General features: G+C 35.0%; 2 protein-coding genes across 2 annotated transcripts in view; both read right to left on the reverse strand.

Annotated features, from left to right (window-relative positions):
• Positions 1-201, reverse strand: part of LOC132133632 (calcium/calmodulin-dependent protein kinase type IV-like) — a 54,256-nt gene extending 54,055 nt beyond the window's left edge. Inside the window, exon 1 of the mRNA XM_059546519.1 lies at positions 79-201. The gene's annotated coding sequence lies outside the window, so the exon portion shown is untranslated. The remainder of the gene's footprint in view (positions 1-78) is intronic.
• A 1,759-nt stretch (positions 202-1,960) lies between these two features.
• Positions 1,961-22,040, reverse strand: wdr36 (WD repeat domain 36). The gene is made up of 23 exons (XM_059546651.1): positions 21,736-22,040; positions 16,660-16,687; positions 16,441-16,541; positions 16,198-16,315; positions 15,963-16,095; positions 15,214-15,268; positions 12,701-12,833; positions 12,445-12,620; positions 11,186-11,306; positions 11,025-11,090; positions 10,389-10,472; positions 9,598-9,752; positions 9,393-9,507; positions 9,144-9,309; positions 7,928-8,036; positions 7,755-7,834; positions 6,655-6,762; positions 5,144-5,241; positions 4,914-5,059; positions 4,691-4,807; positions 4,056-4,137; positions 3,774-3,961; positions 1,961-2,221 (listed from the first exon to the last, which is right to left on the reverse strand). Exons 1-23 carry the CDS (start codon positions 21,895-21,897, stop codon positions 2,072-2,074), a joined length of 2,691 nt encoding a protein of 896 aa, XP_059402634.1. The 5' UTR covers positions 21,898-22,040; the 3' UTR covers positions 1,961-2,071.
• Positions 22,041-23,483: the final 1,443 nt, after the last annotated feature.

The raw sequence follows: 23,483 nt of genomic DNA on the forward strand, positions 1-23,483 counted from the left end.
AATGCCACGGAAGAAAACGGACACACAGTCCTAAAAAGGCAAATTATACACATATTTGTCGAAAGAGTTCCTCCTCACCTGTAATGTACGTCGGTGAGATGCTCTGGGCGGCCGTGGATGTGTAGCGTCAGTTGATCGCGGTTGTCATGTCGCTCTCCGAGCAGGGAGCGCGAGCGCGGTTTCCACTGGGTCTTACTGTCGCCTGTGTAGGGCGCTGTCATTTTTTATCGCTTTATTATAGATTGCTTACATAAATTAATAATTATTTCAAACACTGTAGTTTGTATAATGTTTGCTAACTGTGCTTGGAGCGCCAAACTCGAGGCTTGAAAATCACTGACTACGATAGATAGATAAATAAATGCATACACCGCATACAAGATAATAACAAAACTAAATTAAGAAATTATATCTTGGCATAAAATTAAATAATATTAAGAATAAGGTTCGAATTGACAATTAGTATTATTTTTCCATGGACATTAATTACGGTAATAAAAACTATTATTTAAATATGGCAAAATCTACTAATAGTATCTATCTAGCTCTAATTATCTATATTGTTGTTATTATTATTATTGAATGACTTATATGATTGTATACATCCAAGTATGTCTTTCCATCTGATATCAAGCACTTTTTAAAGCTGTTCTGAAACACCAGAACTTTTACCCAAACCTCGAAGCATGTACTTTTCTTTCAGTCTTCTTTCGTTATATGACAGCAATTCCCTTGCCAAGATAGACTTAATGTGCATTATTGAGGATCTTTTCCTTTAATTTTCAAACATGCCACTTTCAATGACGTTTTGAAAGTGCTATGAGGTAGAAATCAGCCGCACTGAGTCCTGATCTGTGCTGGCCTGCATGACTGGTCATCCTTTAAAGCTCAAGCAGTGCAGGAGTGTTCTGGGCTCCACACTGAGAGACCCATCTGTTCAGTATCTGCTCAACGCAAAACAACCACAATCCCAACTAACCAGCAGCATCCCTCTCATCTCACACATTCACTTCCTCAAGGCTCAGTCATACAAATAATAAAAACTGGGAGGCAATGTAGAATCTGTATGCAAAATAATATAGGTTTGTGTGTATACATACATACACACACACACACACACAGGCACATATATATATATATATATTATGCACAGTGGTCCAAATATTTGAACACTTAACATGTATGAATATCATTGCTTTAGAGGATAAGGTATGAAATCATAATACTTTTTTTTTTTTTTTTTGAAAGGAATAGTTCACCAAAATCCTCAGTGAATGGATGCCATCATAATGAGAGTCCAAACAGCAGATAGAAACATTGATTAACAATGATAAACAAGCAATTAACACTTGACTAAAATATTAACTACAAATTAACTACAACTTTAGTCCATCAGTTAACGAATTGTGACACAAAAAGCTGAATGTTTGTAATAAATAATCAAGATTTTTTTTTTTTTTACTTTAAAGTGTTGCTTCTGACTAAAAGACAAGTCCTCTATCAATAATACTGCTTTCTCCAGTGAAAAAGTAATCTTGACTGAATCAGGAGAGAAATATGCACAGATCAACAACCATTTACAATCAAAACGGTTCCAAACAAATATGTTGGTGTATTTTGATATTACAGGACAACAGGGGATGGAAATTTTCACTCAACGAAGCACTATTATTGTCTTTTTTTTTTGGCCAGAGCCGACGGTTTTAAGATGAAGTCGTGTGAATTTACTTGTGGATCATTGTAATGTTTTTAGCAGCGGTTTAGTCTCGTTCTGACAGCACCCATTCACTACAGAGGATCCACTGGTGAACAAATGATGTGACGCTACTTTTCTTTTCTGATGAAGAAACAATCTCATCTACATTTTGGATGGCCTAATTCAATTTTCAACTTTAAACTTTGAACATTAATAGTGAAAATCTGACCTTGAAATAAAGCGACCAAAGAAAACTTGCATAGATTTTGTATACTTTTCCATTTGTTTTAATAAAATAAGACAAGAACATATAGTCCGATACAAACAGTCAACAACAGCTCAGAAAAGCAAAAGGAGGTCTATGAGAAATGTGCTTTACAGTAGTGCACTCTTGATATAAGACAACAGACATATGTTCTGATTTAGGAGCGTCTGCATGGACATCCATGTCTCCTCCAGGTGTGCCGACACACTTTCTGCCTCCTCCATCAGTTCAGGCTGCTCTGCGATGAACCGAAGATGGAGCTGGAACAGGAAGACGACATGTCAAGAGTTAAAAATTCAAATACCTTTACAGTCAAACACTCCAAACTGTTCTGTTACTTGATGTTGTTAAGATGTAATTAAATATCTGTATATAAAGTGAGTTCTTTTAACAGAATTTATAGTGTACAGTCCACGAAAGGTGCTGAACTATAAACCATAAACAGAAAAGGTTTCATATACATTTGCTGCCATCTGCTGTTTAAAAAACAAACACATCCAGTGTATCCTACACAGCAAAATCACAACTTTCATGCATAATTTCTCTATGCATGTATAAATACTGTGACAAATTCATAACCAATTCACATGTTAGTTGTAGCCCTTTTATAAATGACAAAAAAGAGAATTTGTGAATTTTAAATACTTATAAATAAATAAATATACATTTATATATTGAATAAATCATGTTTTATATTAGTAAAACCACATTTAATACATAATTAACATATTTACGCAGATGGCTAAAATTTTGGTAAAATTATGATTTTTAAATGTTTTTGCGAGAAGCCTCTCATGCTCACTATAGCATTGATTTATTTGATCAAAAGTATAGCAAAAACTGTAATATTGTTAATTTTTAATACAATCTTAAAGGACTGTTTTCTATTTGAACATGCCATTAAAAAAAGCATCAAAAAGATGAAATTTACTCCAGTCTTCAATGTCACATGATCTTTTAGAAATCATTATAATATGCTGATTTGGTGCTCAATTATTAATAAGGGTTCTTAATATTATTAACTGAAAAGAGTTTTCGCTGCTGTGATGCAGTTTTTTCAGGGTTCTTTGATTAACAGAAAGTTCACTGAACAGCATTTGTGTCAAATTGAATCTTTTCGTAACATTATAAATGTCTTTACCTTCACTTTTGATTAATTCAATAAATCTTTGCAGAATAATACTATAAATTTATTATTATTATTATTATTATTGTACTACTAATTACAACCTTTCATACAATAGTGTTTTAAAGTTTGCATAAAAATATTAAGCATCAAAAACTGTTTTCAACATAAAAATAAGAAATGCTTCTTGAGCACAAAATCAGCATATATTAGAATGATTTATGAAGGATCATGTGCCATATGAAAATATATTCAAACAGAAATAGTAGTTATTTTAAAAACGAATGAACTAAATTATATTTCTATTTACTGTATTTCTGACAAATGAATGTAGCCTTTTATTTTATACTAAATTCAAAAATTGTTTATAGTACGTTTTAATTTCCTGTGGAACTGCATTATCAAACATTAATTAATTTGTATCAAAAACATGACATTAATAAGGTGAAATAAAAAATTTAATTAAATTAAAAACAGCATTCCACAGTCTTTGTTTGGAATGTGGATGATTTCTGTGGAACAGGATTTTTAGATCAATAATGTTAAACCAAGCAATCGACAGTCATGTCATGGCCGGTTGGGCCAGAAACCTGCAGTTCCTACGAAAAAAGTCTGGAACTAAAAGCCAAAACTATTGTGTTATAAAGTAGATATGCATAAACATCAGCAGATTGCTCACATTGTACCTTAAGGAACAATGCTAGGTAGGCTTGAGCCAGGTCGAAATCTCTTTTGGACTGAAGTATGCTGCTGATCATCTTAAGGAAGCTCTCCATAACTCTGACTTCTCCACCCAAATCTGGTGACAGGGCCCGAAGTTCTGTTTCAATGGCAGAGGGGCCTAACTCTCTCAACAGCTTTACTGGCTCCTCATCTATCAAGAGGAAACGGATGATTAACACAGCGATCATTCACAACGCAAATTCACTAGAACAGTGTCATTTCAAATGAAAGAATAAAGGGCTTACATGAGTTGTTGTCTAAAGCCTTCTCAAGCTGAAGATAGAAGGAGGACTTCTGTGCCAACACTCCCAAGTTGACAATTTTAGACTGAAAAAAGAGAGACTTGTTTAAAATGTCATATATGTATATTATATTTAAATATACTTTAATTACATACAAATAACAAATAAAAACAGCAAAACTGTGAAATGTTCACAATTTAATATAACTTTCCTATTTTAATATACATCTTAAAATGTTATTTATTCAAAGCTGAGATTTCAGCAGCCATTATTATTATGAATACTGAGCGTTTATTTTTAAAATAAACATTTTTGCAACAAACTAAAAATCTTTACTTTCACTAATAATCAATTAAATTAATCTGTATGGCATATATTTATGGTTTTTATTCTCATTGTGGGTTAGGTAAAAATATAAACATGATATAAATCTATAAAATAAATAATGTTTTCGTATTTTTTCCAGTCAATATTTTAGCCAAACTTAATACATAACTACATTTATATGTATATGTGTATATAATTTTTTTTAACCATCAAAACACTGAAACCCCGATTTTTATCATCGTAAAATTAACAAATAAAACAACAATAAATACTACACTAAACTTAACAGAGACATTATCAAGAGCATGTACCTGGTCCTCTGAGGGAGTGCTGGGGAGTGCAAACTGGGGCACCAGCCCTGGAATGGTGGGAATGAAGAAGGGTGCAGCTTTGGGCAATTTTGGAGGCTCTTTGGGTTTGTTCTTTTTCTGTAGATGCAGATTTCTTTTTATTTTAAAAGGTATGTAATGGCCTTTCAAACACATCACAGTTAAGCACAGACCACTGTTGTTTTCCCTATTTTTACACGCACACCTTGATGATGTCCAGGTGCAGCAGGTTCTTCCAGCGTGAGTCCGGAAGCAGAGAGAGTGTGATCAGATGCTCGTCCAGCTGTGCTGGTGAAATGTACTCATCCATCTCAGAGCTCTCAGCATCTAAAACGGCCTCCTCTTCTGTATCTGTTGACAAGCACACAATCAACGGGACTTAGTCTCAAGTTAAATGTTTTAAAAGTTATAATCAATATAGAAATGTGCTCGCACCTCTGCTTGGGCAGGTGCCTGGCAGCATGATCACAGTCGGCTCGTAGTCTGCAGGTAGAGGGCGCAATGACACCATACTGCACAGTGTGTTGTTGGACCTAGAAAAAAAACAGAAAGCAAGGCTGAATATACAATATTTCATATAGCGACATCTTTGAATCATGAAACTAAAAGCCAATGGTCATTACAGGCTATGTACTTACATTTATACATTTACATTTATACATTATACATTTAGCTGACGCTTTTATCCAAAGTGACTTACAATTGCTATATATGTGTCAGAGGTCACATGCCTCTAGAGCAACTAGGGGTTAAGTGTCTTGCTCAGGGACACATTGGTGTCTCACAGTGGATTCGAACCCTGGTCTCTCACACCAAAGGCATGTGTCTTATCCACTGCGCTAACACCTACCCATTGCGTGAATTTTTTGAAGACTATTTTGAGGAGGATTACTTTCCTCCTCGACGACAAAATCACTTTATCCGCCAATATTCAAGACCTTAAACACAATTTCAAAAGAGGAGTTTCATGTATGATTTTCCCTCACGCTCTTTCTCTAGACAACAGAACAAGAGTTTCTTTTGTTAATCATGAAAAGAGATTCAGAGACATTGACGTACCAGTGGACAGACCTTCAGGCTAAATACAATAATGACCGAGTACAAAAACATACAAATCAAAGTTCCTCAGAAGTCTGATGTATCATATTTGATACATTTTAACATGATTATCCATGGATCACTTTTTACTTATGTTTACTTCATAAAAAAGCAAAAAGACACATACCACGATCTGATTTTTTTAATTAAATGTAAAAGTATGAACTATCAATCAGACGACATCAGAAGGTGGACTGTGTACAACAGGGTTTTTTTAAGTAAAGCTTTGATCATTTGAAAATCACCTATGATACAATAGGCTTTATAGGGTTAACATTTCTACAATACAAAATATGAAAAAAAAGCACATAGCGTGCAAATTTTATGTATGCACTGAATACCTATTTGGCCTACAACAACAAAGCATACATTGCTGGGGTTCTGTATCCCAATGAACTCAACTTAACCTTGCATTTCAAGCGTGAGTCATATTAAGTCATTGCATTCTGTCTTATTTTTGACTGATTATTTTATCAGACTGACAAGAGTTAATGCATTTTCATAAGATGTGACATTTATGTATGTTTATGTTCTGCTGCATGGAAAAGAGCAGCCTGAACATTTCTCAAAGCTTCTAATTTTGTGTTGTATGGAGAAAAAGAAACCATGGTTTTGAAACAATGTTAGCACGAGTAAATGAACTAAAACTATTTATTCCTTTTAAAAAAATTATGCCATTCATACAATCATTAGCAGATTAATGTCGCAACCTCAAGAACTCAACCCACGATACCTTTTCCCTGTTCAGTCATTAGCTAATTGTTTTCCAAAATTCTACTGTTCTACTGAAATAACTAATAGTAAAAACAAGAGTTGACAGAGATGGTATCTGCAAGGAAATCTCTTACCATAAGTAAATACCTAGACCATCAACATGTGAAGAGGCCAGGAAGTTCCCGGTAGGGGACATACTGAGACTGACGGCTGCTGCGTCTACCAGGAAACAGTCGACCAAACTATGAAAGACAGCAAGAGAATGTGGAAGGGTATGAAAGTGTGAAAGGAAATCATTCAGTCACTCAGTTGGGCCATAGGGGACTTCATCGGCTAGAGGAATCCCCGTTAGACAAATGAAAATATATCCGACATACTAAATGTCACTACGGCCAAATCTTTGAAAGATAATAATTATCTCTGAATTTGGTTTTACTGGTTACTTTGAAAATGATCAGTGACTGAGTAAACAGAAAAGGTCATCACAAATATCTAACCAGTAAATAATATAGAAAGTGGAAAAGGTGTCACTGGACTGGCCTGGTCTTTCCCTCCTTCAAAAGGCTACTTCTGTGGGTTGTAGTAGATGCAATGATGCAATCTTACTTAGCACCCCAAGCATCACCTGTGACATAGATGTTACAAGATATGCACTTAAAGAATTTAGGTTTATGCCTGGGTTCCACAGTTACTTTATTTTAGGGCCAGACTGTCCCAATTGAAAAAATAAAATGAAACATTTACTAACATAATAAACACCACAAATGCCTATTTCAGTTCTCCTCACTCCACAACAAATCCTTTTAATTGAATTCTATTCAGAGAACTGGAATGAAAAATGAAATAAACTTCAATTATAGTGGCATTCATGGTAACCAACAGCCTGGACTTAATTATTTAAAATGAAACTGAAACATGTAATTATAAAAAAAATAAATAAAAAAAAACAGGTAGTTAAAATTATGCAAGTAATTTAATAATTTTTTTTATTAATTAATCAGAAGAAAATCCAGATCAAGAATCATTTTAGAATCGGATTGCGAGTCCCAGAATCATCATTGTGAGATCCCTAGATTCCCACAACTACTAAAGTCTTTGAATGATTTTCTCTGGGTGTTTTTCCTTAGCAAATATTTATATACACAATAGATAATGTATCAGGCAGCACAGCAACTTCCTCCATTAATAATAGGGCAGAGTTGAACATCCTTGGTTTACGCTTTAAACTTTATACCTGCCAGATGGAAGATCCCATGTTCTGATGGTGCAGTCCATAGACGCTGTAATCAGCCAACGTCCATCTGGACTAAACGTCTGGGCAAAAAGCATTTAGCAAATTTCTTAAACACTTACTAATACACTTGCATTCAACAAAGAATTTGTTTAAAACTTGTCCCTTAAGCTCACCATGTCGTTGATCTGCCCACGGTGTCCAGAGAATCTGCGGACAGTCCTCCTTGTCTCCATGTCTAGAATGTGAATGGTAAAATCATCCAGAGCGATGGCGAGCATTCCGCTGTTGGGAGAGATCAAGCAGAAATCAACTTAATTCAAACAATGATTTCCCTTCTCATGCACCCATTGTTGCCAGCCTAGATCCAGAATTTACTTAATCTACTTAAAATGAACTAAAATTCTGTAAAATCTAATGTAATGCATGTTTTGTCATTAAATGAACACTAGAAAAGAAAAATACACTGACTTTTACCAACATATAAGAGGTCCAAAAAAAGTTTATAACTGTCTCCTTGCCCTACTATTATTTCCGTTACAAATGGATTTAAGTTTTTCAACCTTGGACTTGGATCATTTACACTAAAATTGACATGAAATGGAACATAATGGAATATAGAGTGAAGTACCTCAAAGTTCTGTCCTGGATCCTATTTTATTTAGTCTTTGCGTTACATTCATTTGACATTTTGAGAAAAAAAACTATATACTTAATTCTTATAGCTAGTTATAGCATATTTCAGTGATTTCAGCCATACTAACAATACTGACATATGGGTCACAAAAATAGAATTTTCACTGAAGGCAAATATTCAAAACAGAAACAATGTGATTTGTTCAAATGGTCTGATTAAATCAAACACTGCATTTAATAACAATTTCTCCTGTTTGATCTTTTCATGAATTTTCATGAGCCTGTTATAATTATGCAGAAACTCATTAGCATTTTGTTTGGTCTTTATTGAACTATTATTCATGCTATTATTAACATATAAATTTGAATTATATGAATAGAATCACCAGTTGCTAATACATTCAGAAAGAAGCTTACAAGTTTTGACATTGTTAGTGACATTCGTTATGATAAAAATATCATCTGTAATCATGAGTGCAATGGTATGCCTTAAATCAACATATTAATTTATGCTGAAGAGTCAAAGTCAAGTCAAAGCCCAGCTCCTATAAACAATGCTCCTCCCTAAGCAACTTGCATTTTCACGTCTCAACTAATCTTGCATACCATGAAAATATGTTTTCATTTAGCTAAAAACTAAATGATGACCATCTCCATTTCATTCAATGATTTTGAAACTGAAAATGGCTTTTTGGTCATTAATTCATACTGCATTTAAAATGAAAAAGCGGGGAAATGAATTAATGTCTCTAATACCTCTCCCTGTGAAGCAGAGATGACGCTGGGGCAGCTGGCAGGCTGTGTGTATGTAACAGCTCCTTGGATTTGAATCTCCAGATTTTCAGAAGGCGATCTGCTCCCACACTAACAGTCAACTGGTTCAGAGCATCCACAGAGACTCCGCGAACAGCCCCTGCATGTGCTGCACACACACACACAAAAATGTCATTAAAATCAGAATGTACAAGGCATGTATTTCGCCAGAAATACAGATGTTTAACTCACCCTTGTCCTCCCCATAATGTCCTCGATGAAAACCAGACTGCATGTTGTACACATCAATGTGTCCCGAAGACAGTGCAATCACTGCAAAGTTCCCGCAGGATGTGATATCAACAGCCTGGACAACATATAAATGGCCAAATGGGATTTGAAATCATCTGTTATAAAGCTAAATAATCATGTAAACACATTTTATTTACAAACTTACAGTTGCATGGACATTGAGGCTACGGTTCTTGTTGAAGCGTTCAGGTTCCAGCTTGTGAGCACCAATTGAACCTTTCTGGTAGTTCCATGTCGTGGTAACAAGGAAACCACGGTGGCATGCAATAATGCCATCCCAGTCACTCTGACGAGAAGTTTCTATACAAAATAGCATCAGCAGGTTTAAAGACATAACAGAGTTATGGATTTCAGTATTTTTTTTATTTAGTTCTTTATAGGGTAATTCTAACACTGTTTTGGATATAAAGAGATCTATAAGCTCAAGATGTTAAAAATTTAAAGGGATAATTCACCCCAAAAAAGAAAAGAAAAAAGGTAAACCCTCATGTCATCCCAAAGAACATCTTCGGAAAACAAATGAACATATTTTTTTTAAGAAGTTCAATATTTTTAAGAAACCTAAACATGTGCACTTCACATAATTGAGCTTACATTTATCATAACTGATGTGCTCTTTGTATGTCGGTTGTTTAATATTTATATGTGAATAAAAGGCTACATTTAAAGCCGTAATATATATGGAGAATTAAAATAGATTGCTCAATTCATTAGGATTATTTCACAATGTCTTTATGTGCTTTTTGAAGATTGAAAATGTTGCTTGTGTGACTTTTAATGGATGGACAGAATTGATGAAAGAATATGAAAAATACCCTTTTTTTGTGTACAAACATGAACAAGAGTTTAATGATGAGGGAATGATGACAGAACTTTCATTTTGGGGTGAACCAATCATTTTTAAAATGTAAACATAATTCAAAATAAAAATCACACCTGCGGCAAAAGTTGTGATGGCGGGAAGTTTCGCTGTGTCATTCGTCACACCTTTCTTTTTAGCTCTCGTTTTGTTGAGGGTGCCTGTTGGTTAACATGACTATTGAAGCCTTAAACAGTGCAAATACTACATGGAGCAAAACAAAATGACATCAGTCTCCATAATGGGAAAATGCTCATCATTATGAGCTAAAAAAGTGCTGTGTGCAATGTTACACTGAAAATACTTTCTACTAATGTGAAAAGACAAGTAACTATTTTTCGGCAGCCCTGGCCAATCAATGACTTTTATATCGTTAGTATTACTTACTGGGCTGAACCAACTTACTTGTACTTGCTTACATCATTTTTTAGTAAAAGCATGTAATATAATAAATTATGTATATAATATAAGTGTCATATATGATGCATCAGGCTCTTGAGGAACATTTATTTGTTAATCTCAATCATTATTGTATTGCATTGCATTTTATGTTTTGTTCTTCACTTAACAACATTTTTTTCTGACCAATACATCATATGTCAGGCTTTACAGGGTTGAAAACCATTGTAAAAAATGATACGATTGTATTTGGTTCTGCAAAATATTATTACACATTTACATTCACTAACAAGAACATGCCAAGTAGTTATTACCGTGCCCCAAACTCTTGTTGAATCTTTCGTGAACAGTTGAAAATGACTGCAAAGTACCATCTTGACCTATAATGAGATGACGACAAATTAACATCATTATGATTGAATACATTTGTCTACAATGATTTCCCTTGTCTTCAATCCTTGATTTATGACAGTACCTGCACTAAGAATGTTTAAGCTGCTCTGGTCGTGGTGCCGAATCTTTGTTGGTGGGGCACTGTGACCAGTCCGCTGTCTTAGCAGACGGCCGTCCCCTCCGGCAACATCAAAAATCCACACCTACATCACACAAGCCATTGTTAACTGGCATTCAACACATTTGGATTCTATTAAGAGCTGGGCGATAAATGATATCATATCGAGATCATGATAAAATTTATGTCAATAGCGATGATGAGTATTTGACATTTTTACTCGGTATGGATTAATCTAACAGTCTATCACACAGCAGAAATAAACGTGACAACAGCCAGTCAGTGCATGTTGCTAAGTCTGCATGCCTTTGTGTGTGAATGAATGTCACAGTTTTCGTCTGATACACAAACTATAGCTCACTGTGTTTTCAGCATCTGCATCTCAATATATGAGGACTAAAACAGATGAAGTTTGTTTCTAGAGCCGCCCCTGATTTACATTTCAGAGAAAAAACTAGAGTCAAATATTGAAATGGAAACCTAAACTGAAAGATCTTCATGTCAATCTGTCAAAATTAATGTTTGGTTTTAACTTGAAGAAATTATGGTATAAATACACGTGACCATTGACCAAAAAAAAACAGTATTATGTCGCTGGGGTATATTTTTAGCAATAGCCAAAACATTGTATGGGTCAAAATTATATATTTTTCTTTTATGCCAAAAATCATTAAGATATTAAGATCATGTTTCATGAAGATATTTTGCAAATTTCCTACCGTAAATATATCAAAACCTAATTTTTGATTAGTAATATGCATTGCTAAGAACTTTAAATGTGATTTTCTTAGTATTTTTATTTTTTTGCACCCTTAGTTTCCAGATTTTCAAATAGTTGTATCTAGGCCAAATATTGTCCTATCCTAACAAATCCATACATCAAGGGAAAGCTTATTTATCCAGCAGAAATTGACCCTAATGACTGGTTTTGTGGTCCAGGGTCACATATTACTATTGTATAACAAAAAAAATAGTATTAGATACATTTGTACTGAATCATAAAAGAGAATTTAGGGGAAAATGGATTCCATGGGTCCCTAAAGGTATCTTACTCTATAGAATTTAATAAGTTATGTTTACATTCATTCTCATAATCTAACAAACAAGTGGAAAGCATTTCCTTCCCCATTAATAAATGTCGATATCTTATGATATGGAAAAAATACCGTGATAATATTTTTGGCCATATCGCCCAACCCTAATAACATCTGCAAAAAACAAACCCGTATGGCATTGTCTGCTCCATTGGTGATCAGGAGGGGTTCGTTTTGAAGAAACGTGAGGCCAGCGATGGCTGTTGTCTGAGCATCTCGCATCTGACTGACAAATTTCTTCTCCTCTAAATCCCAGAGACCAATGTGTCCAATAGGACTGCCAGAAGCCATTATTGGATGTCCATCTGCAAGGCAAGGACAAAGTAAGGCAATACAATGGGCTGAAAAGTATAATATACACAAGGTATAATAGTATACACATTACCTGTCCTGAAGGATAAAGCTGTGACTGGACCCCAGTCTTGTTGGAACTTCATCAGTGTTTCATCGAATCTGATATTGTGAACGATGATCTGCCCAGACGCTAAACCCACACCCACAACATCTACAGCTGGAGTCTGAAGACAAGCATTTCAACAGGGCACATTACACACTAGTAACCACAGATCTATGTAAGTAGGGCTGGTTGATGGGTCATCCACCAACTGACTAACAGTTAAACAGGATGCAATGGAGAGCAGGGTTGTGCCGATAGACGATAGTATCGTGTATCGACGATCGTCAGAGATATCGACATAAGCAGAATTTTCTATCGATAATCAAGACGATATTAGGCTCATTTTCCTATTAATGTATTAGATTATAGTAATAATAACTTATTTTTATTAGGCTGCTTATTATAATTCGGCTTTTAAACTGCCCAGCTATTTCACTTAATTTCACTGCCCGCATTTCACACACACACCTCGCACGCGCAGGAGGATTACAGCATGTAGTCAGTGAAGTTGTAACGCTTTGACTCGGATAATTCGTTAAATCCATGAAATGAAAGAGATGGTGAGTTGGTGTCCCACACATTTAATGGCTGGTATACGGCAACGCGCTCTTCTCATACATGAGAGATTAACTCTTTCTTGGTGTCACAAATAAAGTAAAGACAAAATAATTAACAAGGCGGCAGAGCGAATTTATCATCCATAGTGCATGGTTCTCACGTAGTCCTTTTCTTAAAGACTGATCACTTAACTTATAAAACACACTATGTGGTGATGGCGTAGAAGGACTACGTGAGAACCACTATGGATAATAAGTTCAATCTGCCGCCTTGTTATTATTTTCATGCACACCACACTATAATGTGATGCATGCAAAATACATAGTTTTGGCCATTACAAAGTCTCCATCCACAAACAGACGTACATCGTCTGCAGATATAAGGTATTTCATTGCACTTTAACAAGTAATCTAACAGCCTATATACTGTATGTGCAATATATTAAACGAGCCCTCACTAACTGAGTTTAATGCCACAGTTATGTTAGAATGCATCTCATTCTTGTTTCTGTGGCGGTGCGTCAGACTCGTCATGAGGCGCGCGGTCCGGAGCGCTGTATGACTGATGCATCAGTTCAATTCAACTTTACTACAAATATATCAACTTACCTGTTTAAATACTTTATATTAAAATGTTCATTTATGCCCAATATTAGTGTTAAACTGTTGGACTTTAAATTAAATCTACTATTGATTTTCACCGTTGACTGATTTTGCAGAACATTTAGACTGATAACTTGCCTGCTCAGATGCGGACGTGCGATATGACAGTTGCGTTCGACTATGTATGAACTAGCTGTTTTAAATACAGTATTTTTATATTTAACGTTAGTTAAATCAGTCAGTATGTTTGAAAGTATTTTTTTTTATTATTATTGGTGACTCCATAGGCTCTCTCTCTCGCACCTGTGCGGTTTAAAACACCCAATAGTTATGCTATGACAAGAACAAAGAGTCTCTCTCTCTTGCTCCACCCATGCTCGATAATATTGTGTATCGTCGATCTCAGGGGCTGACAATATGACGATTTGAAAAATGACCATATCGCCCAACACTAATGGAGAGAGTTTTAACATGCATCTTTGTTAGTTCTGTGCAAAGGTTATTTATATTCAGTGGTGAATACAGTACTTGAAAGCCACCTTTTAGAAATATTACCTGAGTAAAAGTTTTAAAGTACCGGCATGTGAATTTTTTTTTTATTAAATATATATATATATTTAAGTAGTAAGTATTGAAAGTAAAAGTACAAGTAAAATCAAAATAGAAAATTAACAAATAAATATGACAAAATTGTTCTATACACAGTTTGAGCAGCAAGATTGTGTTCAGTTTGAACCCTTTCTTCCATTTTGTATCTTTGGCACTTTATCTGGTACAAAGACTCTTTCATTCCAACATAAGAAAACAGTTTTTGCACATAAGGAATTTGCATTTAGATTCCTTTACACAGAACGTTTAATGCAGCTCACAGGGACATAGATGCATTTAACCAGAAGTTACAAAAGCATTCATGTTTTGTTTTAAACATAAAATGCTGAATATTGATATTTGAAAATTCAATTCAATTAAGTCACATAATTCAAAAGGTTGATTCATTAAGGAATGAAAAATGTACGCTAACTTATTAAAAGTTTATTCAACTTATATATACTAGATAATGTTAGATCGCACATTGTTAAATTAACCGCGTTTGTTCGAGCACTTGTTTGCATATGCGTAACGTTGCTGTTTTAGGACTCTTTACTTCAAACCTGTTTTCTTGCAGTCTGTGTATTTCCGACTTTATTTTGTAGTAAGTAACAAATATGCTTCGAAGCATTTGTTTGTTGAGTATTTGTTAGTTACCCTCTGAATAAGTCAATTATGAATATATGCATTTATTAAATGTACCCAGGGTAAAGAATAAAACACAATTAAAATAAATAAAGTAATAGGACTAACCTGTTGAAGAACAGTAACAGCAGATGCCCATCCAGGAAATGTGAACAAGAGTTTGCTGAAGTAAGAAAAGCAGAATTCAGTTTCAATTTTTATTATCAAACAACATTTGCAGTACTACACTACATGAACCACGACATAATTAACAAAGGTTAAACCTCAAAAGTTCTGTTAAGAAATTCTAATAAATAAATATAATGTTATATATATATATACATATATATATATATATAGAGAGAGAGAGAGAGAGAGAGAGAGAGAGAGAGAGAGAGAGAGAGAGTTTCTATTTGAATATTTAATAATAATTGAAATATTTTAACATTTCAATAATGTAATATAAAAAGTATATTTTACTGTGAATTTTTGAAAATTAATGTCTGAAATAGAAAACTTCTGTAAAATTACAAAAGTCTTTACAGTCACTTTGGACAATTTAATGCATCCTTGTTCAATTAAAGCATTTTTTATTTATTCTTTTAAAAAGTAATATACATCATAGCAGCATTTGGTGTGCTGGGTTTAATTATGCTGACATTCATACTATTTTTGTAACTTTACTAATGGAATTAATGAAAAATTCTATGGTTATACAAAATGTGTTTACTGTAATGTTTCTATAACCCATACAAATAATACAATAGAATCTTAATTCCATTATTCCATAATTTAACTGCATATACACAAACTTCCAAATTCACTTTAAACACCACAAATGTCATCAAGTACCCTCAGCTTTCATTAGAAGTGCATACTTTGATTTGATGTTCCATAACTGTAGACTCCCTTGACTGCTTCCGAACAGGATTTTGTTCAGGTAGGTGCTCGGATGCATCAAAGCAGATACTTCAAATGATGCTTTGTCATATGAAATCTGCAGGTATGTGTCTGCAATGTGAAAAAGTAAATATAGTACATGCACTGTGGAGATATCCTTGTTTCTTCTGCAAGAAATAAATGTAAACCTAGCAAAAACAGTAACAAACCAACCCTCAGACTCCACATCCCAAATTATGACAACATTATCCTTGTCAACAGAAATCAGATGATCTCCGAAAGGCAACAGTAAGTGCACATCAGCTTGATGGCCTGTGTATGTGTGAACAACCTGGATGGCAGAGACAAAAAGACATATTAAAGCTTCAAACTCATTTTTATTCAATCTGAGTCTCTTTAGAGTTTTGCATCGTTTAGAGCACTGTATATGTCTAACTGTAACATTTTATGCTTTACCTCTTTGTTTTTTGCAAAAGCGGAGATAAGTTTTCCGTATGCAGCATAGACAAGCATACGATCTGCCGCCAGGGATGAAATGTCTTCTGGGAGGGCATTACCTACACAGGTGGTTATTACAACTGTTTTGATCAAATGCATATGGGAACTCTAATTTTTAATCATGGATTTGCAGAAAATGCACTGTACTGTAAAATAAATGTACTTGACTGTACTTACTGACTGCAACGATTCCGAGTTTCTTCACCTGCCAGAAAAAAAGACGGGTTTATTTTATACTTCACTGAAAGAATTATCATAAACTAATAGAACCCAATGTTTTATTACTTATAATTATTAATCAAGTGATTATATTAGTATTACAACTGCCAAACATGTATTCTAACTTTAACACCTCCATATTTGGTTAATTACTGTATCTATAAAGTCCGAGTTACACTTTTTTTTTTTTTTCCAGCGGTCCTGTTACAGTACAATTACAGAGTAATATTAATCAACAATGAATAGAGTTTAGTTTGGTTTAGTTGATTGTAATTACACAATTTACAGTTACTGCATTGAGTAATAATTAGAATGCATAAAAATGTGTTAAAAAAAAGTGTTACCAAAGTATTCATGAAATTAATCGGTTACTTTGAAAACATACATTTCTAAACAAGTTTAATCAGTGTCAAAACTACTATTACTGTACTACCCAAAAGTGAGAAGTAACACGGAGTACCGATGTGGCTACTTTTTTTCGATGAAAAAAAATTGAAAGAAATTATAGAATCACCATACTTTAAAGATGCTCACACAAATGTTTTAATCATGTATAAACTAATCACAGATATGACACAAAATTATTTTTGTTTAACAATCCACCATTCTGGTTATGTGAAACATACCTCAAATGAGATTAAATGACCTAAAGGGAAGAAAAATGTATATCAACTAGAGGAAAAAAATATGGACTAATCATTGAGGCGTGGACTTCACTAATATAAAACAATATTATTCATCAAGCTTGTTCCAACTTTCTCAAATAGCAGTTGACAGATCAGCTTTGCTAGTTTTTTTTTCTATTTCCACCATGAATTTTCAATTGGATTAAGATCCAGCCACATCACTGAGTTGATATTAGTGTTGCACGGTGCACCGATACTTCAAAAGTACCACGATTCTCGGAAATTAAAAACGTCACGATTCCTAAATTCATTAGTATCGATACTTCAAAGAATGACTGCGTTCCAGATTTGTAAGAGACGTATTTCATGTTGGTGTGTGCAACGCACGCTTCCAGTGCTGGACGGCTGTGTTTTTTCTCCTCACGCAAGCAGCAAAAAAGCACTACAGCGAGATGGCTGCATTAGTGGCTTTACTAAACTGATTTGGCTTTACTAAAATGTGTGCATAATCGCATTAAATAGTTTGAATAAGTTGTTCAGATGAACAAAGCACGAGGTTTTCTTGCATAATTAACATTTTAATTGTTTGGTCAGACAGTTCATATATAATATTCGCATTAATTGGGGATTAAACGTGGAGTTATGTTCTGTATGCTAAATATTAAAACGAGCGTATCTGAACAGCACCTATAACTGCGCTTTGTGTCTGTTGATTGCTGATCGAGATTTACATGCTTGGCTCACTGACCCTGTATACTCATTCATTTCGTTCATAAACGAGATGTATCAGTTCATTCAACTCGTTCACTAATGAGAAGATCTCTCGATCTCGTTCAGTGAAGGGCGTATGGGTTCACTACATTCAACAAATCACATGCTCCGTTACATCTTGAGTAACTTTGACAGGATGAAACCGTTCACAGAGCTGTTCACTAGCTGCGCATGCACTGCAAATAGCGGAAGCAGTTTTAAAGGGTTAGTTCACCCAGATAGCAAATTTATGTAATTAATAACTTGCCCTCATGTTGTTTCAAACCCGTAAGACCTCCGTTTATCTTTGGAACACAGTTTAAGATGTTTTAGAATTAGTCCGAGAGCTCTCTGTCCCTCCATTGAAGCTGTGTGTACGGTATACTGTCTATGTCCAGAAAGGTAAGAAAAACATCTTCAAAGTAGTCCATGTGACATCAGAGGGTCAGTTAGAATTTTTTGAAGCATCGAAAATACATTTTGGTCCAAAAATAGCAAAAACGACGACTTTATTCAGCATTGTCTTCTCTTCCGTGTCTGTTGTGTGAGAGAGTTCAAAACAAAGCAGTCTGGATATCCGGTTTGCGAACGAATCATTCGGTTCACCAAATCAAACTGAATCGTTTTAAACGGTTCGCCTCTCTAATACGCATTAATCCACAAATGACTTAAGCTTAGGGCTGCAACTAACGATTATTTTGATAATCGATTAATCTGTCGATTATTTTTACGATTAATCGATTAATCGGTTCATGTACTTATATTTTAGTTTTTTCCATTTTTCCCCAAGTAAATTATTAATAAATGGTCTTTATCCTTCAGCATAGATTTTTAAGAGATTTTAACCATTTTGTCATATCCTCATCAAAAATATACCTGGAGTTGTTTTATTGTGTTAGTAATCCTTTGTCGAACTCTTCTGCAATCAAAACACTGACCCATAATTTCACAAGTAGATTTCAAATAATGTTTTCACCATGGCAGTCCTTAGAGCTACTAAAGTAGTTTAACATCCCGAACAAAGCTTATTAAGGAATCTTTCAGAACATATTTTCACGAAGAATAAGGATAAAACAGAATAAAATTGCAGTGCATTGTATTTTTTATTTACTGGGAAACAGCTTTATAGCTTTTGCTGTGAAATTGTAAACAATCCTTCGAAAAAAGTGCCAATGGCATGAAACCTGAATGGAACTCACAATTTAAAGTAAAATCCATCAGAAGGTTGTCCAGAAAAAAAAATTGGACACACACAAAAAAACCTGCTGTGTGAAAAAGAGCAGTGAATACTTAGAAAAAAAAGTGCATTTCAAATATCTTTAAACATTTACCTCTCTCATTCAGTCATAATTAGGCTGCACGACTGAATTTTGAACTGGTAAACGACAAACTGATCACAGAACATGTTTGTAAAGCTTTAAATGTTAACTGTTAAAAAGCAATGTTATCAGCTTTTACGACTAAACATTTGCAAACAACATTGTACTGGAGAATCTGCACAAAGGAAAGTCTTAGGGGCCGTTCACAAATCGCGCCTAAAAACGCGTGGAAAACGCTAGGCGCACAGCTTTCTCCTTCTTTCCAAAGCGCTCGGGCAGAAGCGCCCCTGAGGCGTCTGCCTTTGCTAAGTAGCTCTGCTACTAAATTTATTTCAAAATGGAAATCCATATACAACTATGATCAGCTGTTCCTTTCATCTTGACTGAGCTTTTAACGTTAAGGGAAAGGATGAAGCTGATTGGTTAGTTCTTGTCACATGACCCGCGGTGCGCTTGCTGCATTCTGAAAAGTTGAAATGTTTTTAACTCGATGCGGTGCGGTGTTGGAAATAGCGAACTTGAGCGCGCAAAAGACACGATATGTGAACGTCCCCTTAAACAGTTCAGTAGTGCAGAGTTTATAGGTTACTCTTCTTTTTTGAAGGCTCAAAGTAAAGTACTCCCACATCACGCTGAATGCTGCAGAGACGCTGTTCGGGAAGCACGTGACATAAAACAAGGCCAGCTATTGGCTATTCGCTACTTCTCCTGCTGTACTGGCTGAGTAAAACCTCCGGTGGCTCATTACTGCCACACTTTGGTCACCGCAGATTTGAAATATGCACGAAACGAGCCGCTTACGGCAAATAAAAGTTATTTAGCAACGAATCGATGACTAAATTAGTTGACAACTATTTTAATAATCGATTTTAATCGATTAAATCGATTCGTTGTTTCAGCTCTAAAGCTGTTAACTTTTTTAATGTGGCTGACACTTCCTCTGAGTTCAAATAACCCAATATCCCGGAGTAATTCATGTACTCAAACAGTACACTGACTGAACTGCTGTGAAGAGAGAACTGAAGATGAACACCGAGCCGAGCCAGATAACGAACAAAATATTGACTCATTCACAAATCAAGAACCGTTTCTGTCAGACGCGTCCGATTCGTGAACCGAGGAGCTGATGATACTGCGCATGTGTGATTCAGCGTGAAGCAGACCGACACACAGAGCGTTTGAACTGAACTGATTCTTTTGGTGATTGATTCTGAACTGATTCTGTGCTAGTGTTATGAGCGCAGGTAAACCGAAGGCTTGAATCAAGGGCAATCATCGCAAATGACACCATTATACGTCGAGCGCAGAAGAACCGGTGAACCGTTTTCTTCAACCGGTTTATTGAATCGAACTGTCCGAAAGAACTACTGGTGATCTGAAAACTGTTCAGTTCTCTCTTCACATCAGTTCAGTCAGTGTAGTGTTTGATTGCATGCATTACTCCGGGATATTGGTTTGTTTGAACTCCGAGGGAGTGTCAGCCACATTAAAAAAAAGTTAACAGCTTAAGTTATTTGTGGATTAATGCGTATTGGAGATGCTAACCGTTTAAAATGATTCAGTTCGATTTGGTGAACTGAATGATTAGTTCGCGAACTGGATATCCAGCTGCTTTGTTTTGAATTCTCTCTCACTGCAGACACGGAAGAGAAGACAATGCTGAATAAAGTCGTCGTTTTTGCTATTTTTGGACCAAAATGTATTTTCGATGCTTCAAAAAATTCTAACCGACCCTCTGATGTCACATGGACTACTTTGATGATGTTTTTCTTACCTTTCTGAACATGGACAGTAGACCGTACACACAGCTTCAATGGAGGGACTGAGAGCTCTCGGACTAAATCTAAAATATCTTAAACTGTGTTCCAAAGATAAACGGAGGTTTTACGGGTTTGAAACAACATCAGGGTAAGTTATTAATTACATAAATTTGCTATCTGGGTGAACTAACCCTTTAACATTTTATGTGACATGACATCTGATCTGACGCAGATGCCATTGGCATGTGTCACTGAACAGTGTGCGTCAGATGTCATGGCACATAAAATGTTAAAACTGCCTCTCTTTATTTGTTTTAAAGTAAAAAAAAAAAACAACAACATCTAAGTGTGATTTCATCATTTTGCCAGGGCTTATCGCATTTTGAACATTTAAAATGTCGGTATTCTTGGACATATGATACAGAAGTCTACATACCAAAGTACTTTTTAATAGTGGCACACTGATATATGTAATATATTTACACTGTTTTCCACCGTAGCCTACGTCTGTAAAGTTATGTACCAATGTTTTCAAATGGTTCTCTAAAGCACTTCGCCGTTCATTTATTCTGCACTTACATTATAGGTGTGGAAACACTGTCCGACTGCAGTGAGCACATAGAACTCTCTGTGTTTCTGATGGAAGCGAAGCACGTGCGCCAGATGATTCGAGTAAAGTCCCAGCGCCCTGAATCCAGAGAAGATCACGCTTCCTTTCTTTCCCGCAGACATATCGCTCATGTTCTTTCACCCGTGAATTCTTAAACTTCACTGATTGTACACAGAATCCTGACGGATCTTTAATACCGTTTCCTCCACATTACTGTATCTGCATGCAACCGCTGTTGTCAAACAGTGTTACACTAAACACGGTCCGTGTGGGAAAAACTCTCGACAGCGGGTTCCTTTTTCTTAGCCGGTTGATAAACCAGCATCTATAGATGCTTTACCGAGGTTCCTACTCATCACAAGTTGCTTTGTTGCAAGAGGCGTTATTGAATGAATTTGAGCGTATAATCTTTTATTGTCAAACTTTGTATAACATAATATATAGCTATTCTGTATTCTGTATTCTCTACACATAGAGAGTCTGTTAACTTAAAAAGAACAAATAAACACAGTGACAGTGCATTGAACCTAAGACAAAATATTTTAGATATTTAATTTATTAACAAATATTTGAAAACAAAACATTCATGCTGTGCATATAGTGTGCAATCATCCATCCATTTTCCAAACTGCTTGTCAGATACAAGGTATTCTACAGTACATAGTCAACAATCAGCTTAGACTTTTTCTTTTTAGGTTAGAGTACCAGCTTTTGACATATTTCTGAGTGGCTTCGCTGATAAATTCTTTGAAATAAATCCACACCAGCATTTCAGGAAAGTTCTCTCAGAGCAGTTCCTAGGGGATTGTACGGGGGGCTTATATGCACACTTCGTCTAAAAAGAAAATGGCATGCATGTAATTTCTTGAGATTTTCCAAATCTACATTGTAATAACATCATTGTTAAAAATAAAAAATGCTCTGAATGTTAACATTATTAGTAATTGTAATGTAGTGAATTTGTTCTTACGGTGCTGTTTCGTATCAACTCTTGTATTTTCTCCACCACTGAACAGTTTCCACCTGAAGTCCAGGAGAAGATGCATGAAATATTTCTTCTTACATGCATCTGGAAAACAAAAGGTAAATGCAACATTGTCAATATTATAATTTCTATTCTCTTTTTCCACCGTATTTACTTATTTACTAGTAGTTTAACGTTTAACATGCACATAATATTTATGAACTGGTAAATAACTTACTATTGATCTACAGGACAAATTACGAGCCTGGCAGGGAAAAAGGCATATTTATAAGATTAAACGAGGTCAATAAGCAAGAATAAAAATAAAAAAATGAAACATTAAAATAACTTGCATGACAAATATATAAAAAAATACCAGCATAAAGACATACCACCAAATGAGGATTTATTAAGTGAAAAGCCTCTTTTTGAATAGTACGGAGGCATTCTGTCTTTTGAATTACTTGATTTGACCTGACGAAGTATAATGTGAGAACTACAAGCAACAACTCTGTGAGAGAAAAAAAAAAATGTCAGAAATAAGAAAACCATTACAACACATGCTCAGCAGGATAATGCAAAGGACATAGATCTTACCATAAAGCTTTCTGCTGTCCATCTTTGAACACTATTGCAAATCACAAAAGACACCCTCTTTTATACCTGAAAGATTATGTGTGTGACAATGACTTATAATACACGGTGACTCAAATCACATTACTTGTCGTCACCCCACACATTTTCATAGGAATT

The sequence above is a fragment of the Carassius carassius genome, chromosome 4, assembly GCF_963082965.1.
Source record: "Carassius carassius chromosome 4, fCarCar2.1, whole genome shotgun sequence".
Classification (NCBI taxonomy): Eukaryota; Metazoa; Chordata; class Actinopteri; order Cypriniformes; family Cyprinidae; genus Carassius; species Carassius carassius.

Bases quoted from the DNA above. Each gene is read 5' to 3' on its own strand.
- wdr36 (XM_059546651.1), bottom strand. From the start codon at position 21,897: ATGAGCGATATGTCTGCGGGAAAGAAAGGAAGCGTGATCTTCTCTGGA. The intron at 16,688-21,735 runs GTAAGTGCAGAA...TTTTTCTGGCAG, and splicing joins AGTGTTTCCACACCTATAAT to GTGAAGAAACTCGGAATCGT. The intron at 7,835-7,927 runs GTGAGCTTAAGG...CTTTTTGCCCAG, and splicing joins GTGGGCAGATCAACGACATG to ACGTTTAGTCCAGATGGACG.